Source organism: Hordeum vulgare, chromosome 5H (genome assembly GCF_904849725.1).
Source record: "Hordeum vulgare subsp. vulgare chromosome 5H, MorexV3_pseudomolecules_assembly, whole genome shotgun sequence".
Classification (NCBI taxonomy): Eukaryota; Viridiplantae; Streptophyta; class Magnoliopsida; order Poales; family Poaceae; genus Hordeum; species Hordeum vulgare.
The window spans coordinates 585,660,979-585,668,565 of record NC_058522.1 but is presented as its reverse complement, the minus strand read 5'-3'; the positions used below and the strand labels follow the sequence as shown (position 1 = coordinate 585,668,565).

The 7,587-nt window shown below is 47.8% G+C and overlaps 1 protein-coding gene across 1 annotated transcript; it reads right to left on the bottom strand.

Annotated features, from left to right (window-relative positions):
- Positions 1 to 693: 693 nt before the first annotated feature.
- On the bottom strand, positions 694 to 1,955 carry LOC123399689 (1-aminocyclopropane-1-carboxylate oxidase homolog 1-like). The gene has a single exon (XM_045094083.1). It carries the CDS (start codon positions 1,863 to 1,865, stop codon positions 702 to 704), a length of 1,164 nt encoding a protein of 387 aa, XP_044950018.1. The 5' UTR covers positions 1,866 to 1,955; the 3' UTR covers positions 694 to 701.
- Between the last annotated feature and the right edge of the window lie 5,632 nt (positions 1,956 to 7,587).

Here is a 7,587-nt window from a genome sequence, read left to right as displayed (position 1 = left end):
GCCCCATCCCAGTGAAGAGGAGAAGCAGCCAATCTCGATGATGCAGTGCAGGAGACTGGGGTAGAGGCCAAACTGTAGGTCAGTGGGTTAAGAAACTACGGAAGAGCTCGTTACGACGACGTAGGAGGAGCAAGCTATCTAGCCAGCTCCTGGATGGATCCGGTCATGGATTATCTAGCTCGCTCCTGGATCCATTATGCCATGGACGAGCTAGCTGCCGGATCCAACTGGCCATGGATGAGCTATCTACCTCGTGGATCGACACGGGCAAGAGAAAGAAGAAGACGTGAAGAAGAATATAAGCAAATATTTGGTTTTTAAGGGTTATGTTTGATGGCAGCTCAAATCAACTCATAAACTATACGTTTTGTACGAACTGAAAACCCTCCGTGGTTTGAGAGGTCTGATAGAGATGCTCTTACAGAAGATTAGTGAAAAAAACATTTTGCAACATAGCCTTGTTGCAGAAATTAGACAAAAAAAAAGTCACAACAAAGATACCGTTTGAAAAGTTCGCAAGTCGATATATAGATCTCGGCTGGCCTACGCATAGTGCGGCCTTTAACAACACCGTTCCTTTTAGTCTTGGCTCAATCCATAATCCTACAAATTAAAGGTGCCACTTTCGCATATGAATCAACACAAGCTTATTTTAGCAAATCCAAACATCTTGGGTTGCTAATGAGGCGATTGGATGAGATTCAGATCCTGAAATGCTGGAGTGCGGAGGTACCGTCGAGGCCCTTAACCCTGTAGTGCGTGAACATCTCCTCCACCATCGTGCTCCTGTACCGTGCGCCGCCGTCGCCGTCGATGACGATCGGCGTGAGCACCCTCTTCGACGACGCGCACGGCCGAATGAAGCAAGCCGCCGACACCCTTGGCCCCACGGTATTAGCCACCACGCGGTGCTCCACGCTCTTGAACCTGTCGTTGGACATGAGCTGCAGGTAGTCGCCGACGTTGACCACCAACGCCCCCTCCACCGGCGGCACGTCAACCCACGCCGGACGCTGCTTGTTGCCATCATCGTCGACGAGCACCTGCAGACCGCCGACGTCGTCCTGGAGTAGCACGGTGAGGAAGCTGAGGTCGGAGTGCCTGGTGGTGCCGAGCGTCAGGTGCGGCTCCGGGCACGCAGGGTAGTAGTGGCCGCCCATGCTCAGCCGGTCCAGGCACATCGTCTCCTCCTCCAGGTAGCTTGGGTTGAGGCCCAGCGCCTCCGACAGCAGCTCAAACAGTGTGCGGCCTAGCCGCTGCACCTGCCGAGCGTACTCCGGCGCCACGGCCTTGCACGCCACCGGGATCTCCTCGGGCGCCGGCGGCAGCTCGAGAAACACGGTGTCACGCCAGTTGGCCGCCGGCGAGGTGAACAGGTCGAAGTTGGAGTTGTACCGGACGCGTCGGCGGTGGTCCCGGCTGTAGTACGGCCGCTTCGTCTCCGCCGGAGACTCGTGGAAGCGGCGCACCGACGCGAGCATCTCGGCAAGGAGGTCGTCCGGCACGCCGTGGTTCACCAGCTGGAAGAAGCCCACCGTCTCCGCGGCCACCTTCAGGGCGGAGACCATGTCAGCCCGCACGCCAGCTAACAGGTCGATGAGCGGGATGGTGAAGCGATGGGCTGGCACTACGACCTCGCTGCTGGGAAGGGATTCCGGCGGGTGGTGGAAGATGGACGGGACAGTGGTGACGCCCGCGTCGACGAGGCCTTTGACGCCGGCCTTGGTGTCGTCGAACGCCTTGACGGCACGGAGGCGCTCATGGTCATCAACGGAGGCCATGGACGGAATTTGAAGTATTGACAGATCCGGCTGCTTGCAAACTCTCATACTCTCACCAGGCTTAAGTAGATGGTAAGAATACATTCGGGCCTTGGGGACATCTACCGTAATTGCCTTATATGTATGTTACTCTAACCCTCTCTCTTTTCTTCAATTATCTATCACATCAGCATGTTTATTAGTCCCGAGTATATGATGTCGCATAAGTTACTTTCATTATGACCAGCCTAAGGCATCTATCTACGTACCGTAGTTGACTTGCTACCGGACATTTGGGGGCAGGACAAAATTGCGTAGGAGCACTCGATGACAACGCTCACCGGAATCGTGACCGTGCAGTTGTGTTTGGATCCACGCTTACTATATTAGCCCCCAACTACTCTGCATACAGTACCAATTCATTCATTTAATTCATTTAGAGTGCTCCTAGTCCACATCCGGGGACAGGAACACTAATTACTGCCAGTGTCGAGCGAAGCAAATTGTTGACAGAAACATTTATTTTGCAATTTATTACTCTCTTCGTTTCATACTAGTAACGTAGAAGGCTTTAGATACTACTCCCTCCTCCGTCTTGGTTTATAAGTCATTTTAGCTTGTGCACCGCGATCAAAACGGATAGGAAAATGAAAGAAATTAATGTTAATTTGCTAAGTACTCCCTCCGTTATGGATTAGAAGACGTGTATGAGAGATCTTTGGGACCAAGATGAATCTTGATTGGCTCTTATTTTTTTGCAAGTGCTCACACAATTACGAGAGGGCGCCTAATTATTTGAGAAGATCATGCATGGTAACTCACATAACCACTAAACGAGGAGTGCATGCAGCCTACTAGTACATCTAATTAATCAAATAGTAATTATCACGCGTCTTAATCCTCTTCTATTCTGGAAATGCATGTAAACGAAACCGCGTCTTCTAAACCGTGACGGGGGAGTAATACCATTACATGCAATGAATTGGCCACTGTATGTCGTGCTAGTTAGTCTCAAGTCATTAAAAACATACACGCCTAGCGTCTCTTATTGGTTGATTTCTTTATTAATGTCAAAAAACAAGAAACAGGGTGAAAGTTAATGTATCGTACCTTAGTGTTTTGGGATTATTTGATTTTCGTAAGATGCCTTATAAACCGAGAAGGAGGGAGTAGTGTAGTGTCAACAACACTTGTATATTATGAGACGAATGGAGTAACTTCTATTAGCCATGTGATGGCATAGGGTACTCACACTAAACATTGGCCACATCCACTCACTAGTGAAAAAGAGACCTTTCGTCCGGACCTTTAGTCCCAGCCGGGACTAACGTGAGCATTAGTCCCAGTTTCAATGGCTAGGAGCGGACGGGGGCACGGTCATCTTTAGTCTCGGTTGGTGATACCAACCTAGACTAAAGGGGTTGCGGCAGGCTGAAGATCTTTGATATGTCTTCAATTTATCTATAATTTTTTATTGTTCCATGATGATATATTATCATTCTCAAATGATGGGTGGGAGCGGCGACCACGGGGCGACCTCACCTACCGCCATTAATGGCCGGCCATCAGCTACTAATGGCCACGCGAGCATTGCACCATCTCCTCACCCACCTCCCCCTCACACTTCCCCTCTCCCTGTCTAGATCCAGACTCTCCACCGTCGACGAATCGAGCACCATGGCAGCGAAGTCGCGTCGGGGGGCAAGGGCGCGGAGGGCTCAGCCGCCGCGGGTGTTGGCGGCGCCGAAGATGCCGCTTCTGATGCCGGTCGCGCAGTTGCCGCTGGTAAAGATCACCCTTTATAATATGCAAACATTTTTTATAAAATTTCGTGATTCGAGGTGCTTGATGTACGAGGTGACGCTAGCCATAGTTCGTGATTCGAATCCTGCGGTACAACTCGTATGCAACGTATGCATATTTTCCTGCATACTCAATGTTGATACCGTCAAGTGGGTTCGTCTCCCACTTTTTGTGCTGATCCGAGGGGAATTTGGTCTTCATATCAGCGTACTCCTCATCGATCAGGGTGACTGCCATATGAGCCATCGAAGTCCTCGTATGTTCAAGCATGAATATGTCTTGGACATCAATGTGGCAGTCAGCTGGTATCTCAATACCGAAGTTGTGCCTCATCTTGAGCTTGTCGTTCCTTATATCAACACTAGGAAAACGTGTGCCGCTGCGAAGGAAGTCCATGAGTACTAGACAGTGCTTGTCACTTCTGCAACAACAACAAATTAAAATGGAACAAATGTTACATACTGTTGCAACAAGGAAAATTGTTTCACTATAACTAAAGGGAAATTGATCTTTAGGATTCAAATTGAACATATTGCTATCCTATGCAATTTTCATATCTTATGAATTGATGAAGAAAGCCTAAATTAACTATGATATATATATATATATATACATATATATATATATGTTATCCCACGGTTTTGCCAATATGCAACAGGGAAAATTATTTCACTACAACTAAAGAGAAATTGATCTTTATGATTCAAATGGAACATATTGCTATTCTATGCAATTTTCATATCCTATGAATTGATCAAGAAACCTTAAATTAACTATGACATATATATATATATATATATATATATATATATATATATATATATATATATATGTTCTCCCACGGTTTTTGCCAATATGCAACAAGGAAAATTGTTTCACTATAACTAAAGAGAAATTGATCTTTAGGATTCCAATGAAACATATTGCTATCCTATATGCATTTTTCATAACCTTTGATCAAAGAAAAGCCTCAAAACATACCTTGCCCATTGGAAGACCATGACATTTCTCTTCAAACAAAGTTGGATGACGGCAACAGCTTCTTGATTGGCCATGTACTCGAGATCAAGCCTCATGAACTTGTCTTTCTCCTCCGCCTCTTCAAGTCGTTCCTCGAAATAGGAAAGAAAATGCGGCACCATGGCGTTGTCGTCTGTGTAGACGACATTGAGTTTAATCGTTTCATGTGTGAGCACCTCTCCGTAGCGAGTGATTGGATCATTCATGGTGAAAGAAGATAGGGGAAGAAGAGAGAGCGAGAGAGGAGACGAACAGAGAAGAGAGAATACTCCGCCCTCGCGGTACAGTTCTGTTTTTCATCGTACGAAACGACGCGGGATGCGAACGGTTTGGACATTCAGTCCCGAGTTAAGCCACCAACCGGGACTAAAGGGGCTCGCACCAGCAGGCGAATGGTCACCACGACCCCTTAAGTCCCAGTTTGAGACACTAACCAGGACTACAGGGTCTCGCATCAGGCGAACGGTTGCCACCAAACATTTAGTCCCGGTTCGTGGCTCAACCCGGGACTAAAGGCCCTTAACAAACCGGGATAAAATCCTAACTTCTTGAACCGCGACTAATGATGACATTAGTCTCGGGCCAAAACCAAACCGGGATTAAAGGGTCGAACATAAGACCAGTTTTCTACTAGTGCTTTCGAGCCAGTCTGAACGTCCTCCCTGGCGACGTTTGGACTGCGGCGGGTGTTGAATTGCAGAGTTACTTGTGTGTACATGTACTTTTTTTGCGGAAGTCATAGGTTTTTATTCCGTAATGACAGAATTACAATCCTTAGCAACAGGATCACTTGCAAAAGGGGGAGGGTGACCCAGCCAACTTGCTGTACTATCCCCACAACGACCATAGTTTGCTAGGCAGTCTGCAACTCTATTTTGCTCACGAGAAACTTTAACAGGAATAAAAACCCTATCACTTAGTAGGAGCTTAATTTCTCTAATCATATGACCATAAGCAGAATTATCTAACGATACGCCAGTTATGGCATTGATGGTCGTAGCACAATCTGATTGGAGCATGATTGTGGCCTCCGAGCGCTCGGCCGCCAGCTTTACTCCCTCTCGAATAGCTTGTAATTCCGCCTCCAGAGCATCATTGAAGTGAAATAGCTTACGGTAGGCAGTAAAAATTACCTCGCCCGTTGGTTTTGTCAAGATCATCCCCGTGCCAACTGAACCATCAGAACTCGCATAAGATCCATCCACCAACAACGCCACCATGCCATCTGGAGGGTGAGGCCACGGCAAGCTTGGAGCCTCTTTGCATGGGGGGCTGATCTGATTAAGAACCACAGGAGATTTCCCTTTAATAATGTCTTCCACGCTACTTGAGATCTGGGAGAAGGTATTATGGTAACTCTGCAAGAACGACGAAGATACATCTTGCGGTGGAGGGGTCCTCACATGCAAAATCTCGTTACGAACATACCAGGAACGCCATGATAGTTCTGCTGCGCACCGATACCTGGGCTTCGTCGAGGAGTTTAAAGAGCCATTCCTTGCATGTCCAGTTGATCAGCAATCTGTCGGGTAATGGCCAATAGAGGCGCATTGTGTCCCACAGGTCGGTTGCATGCGGGCAAGCAAGGAGAGCATGAAATGACGATTCCTGCTCCCGATCACAGACCTGGCAAAAGCCATTCAGATCAAAATGCCGTCTCTTCTTCTCAGCGTCGGTAGGGAGGGAACCCGAGACAATTTGCCAGGAAAAGATTTTTAGTTTTGGAGGGACCTTTGTATCCCATATTAGCTTCCAAAGTGGTCTGTCACCCGTAGGGTTTGCACTAGCTGAACCTGGATTGAACTGATCGTAGTGAATTGCCATTGCCACATGATAAGCACTTTTAACTATCAAAACCCCTGACTTCTCCCATGGCCAGGAGATAAAATCCTCCCACCTCGGTGACGTTCTTATCTTTAGGATGGCCTCCACATCCGGTGGACAGAAGTATTGACGAAGCAGTTCAACCCTTCAACCGCCCTGATCATTCAAGAATTCACTCACTCTTTTTAGCCTGCAATTCCGCCTTGGTGTGATGGGTATAAACGGCATCCCCCTCGGTATCCAAGGGTCACGCCAAACCTTGATATTCATACCATTGCCCACCCTCCATAACATTCCTTTCTTAACGAGTTGCAGCCCATGTTCAAGGCCACGCCATACAGCCGAGGCATTCCCAGTGAAGACCGTGTCGACCAAGTTCCCATTAGGAAAGTATTTAGCATGGAGGAGAGATGCGCACAACGAATTAGGTGTCATTAGTAAGTGCCACACCTGCTTGGCCAACAGAGCTTGGTTGTAAGCCCGCATGTCTCGGAATCCAAGACCCCCTTGAGATTTTGGTAGGAGTAACTTGTCCCAAGCCATCCATGCCATTTTCCACTTCCCCTTCTCCACTCCCCACCAATATTGCCGAATCAGTTTGGTAAGTTCATCACACGCCGAGAAGGGGAGTTTGAAAATGCTCATAACATACACCGGGATAGCTTGTGCTACTTCCATAATCAGAACTTCCTTACTTGCTTGTGACGCATACTTTTCGCTCCACTCAACTAGCCGCTTGCTCAGGATCGCTTGTAAGGATTCAAACCTGCCTTTGTGCATACATCCATCCGGAACCGGGAGACACAGGTATTTAGCTTTGAACTCCTGCTGTGTTACTTGCAGAATACCCTTAATCTCATCAATCACCAATGGATCACAACTATCTTTAAACAGGATCGAGCACTTTGAGGGATTGATAAGTTGGCCCGTAGCGACTGCATATGTATGTAGCACATCCTTGATGATCTCAGCTTGGTCTGCAGTAGCTCGGAAGAATAAGAGGGAATCGTCCGCAAATAAGAGGTGAGATATAGCAGGCGCCCCTCGGCATATTTCCAGCGGTACCAGACCACGTTCCTGAACCGCCTCATGCAGTAGAGCAGATAGTGCATCGGCGACGAATAGGAACAAAAAGGGGGATAGTGGATCACCTTGCCGAAGGCCCCTTGAAGGGGTAAAT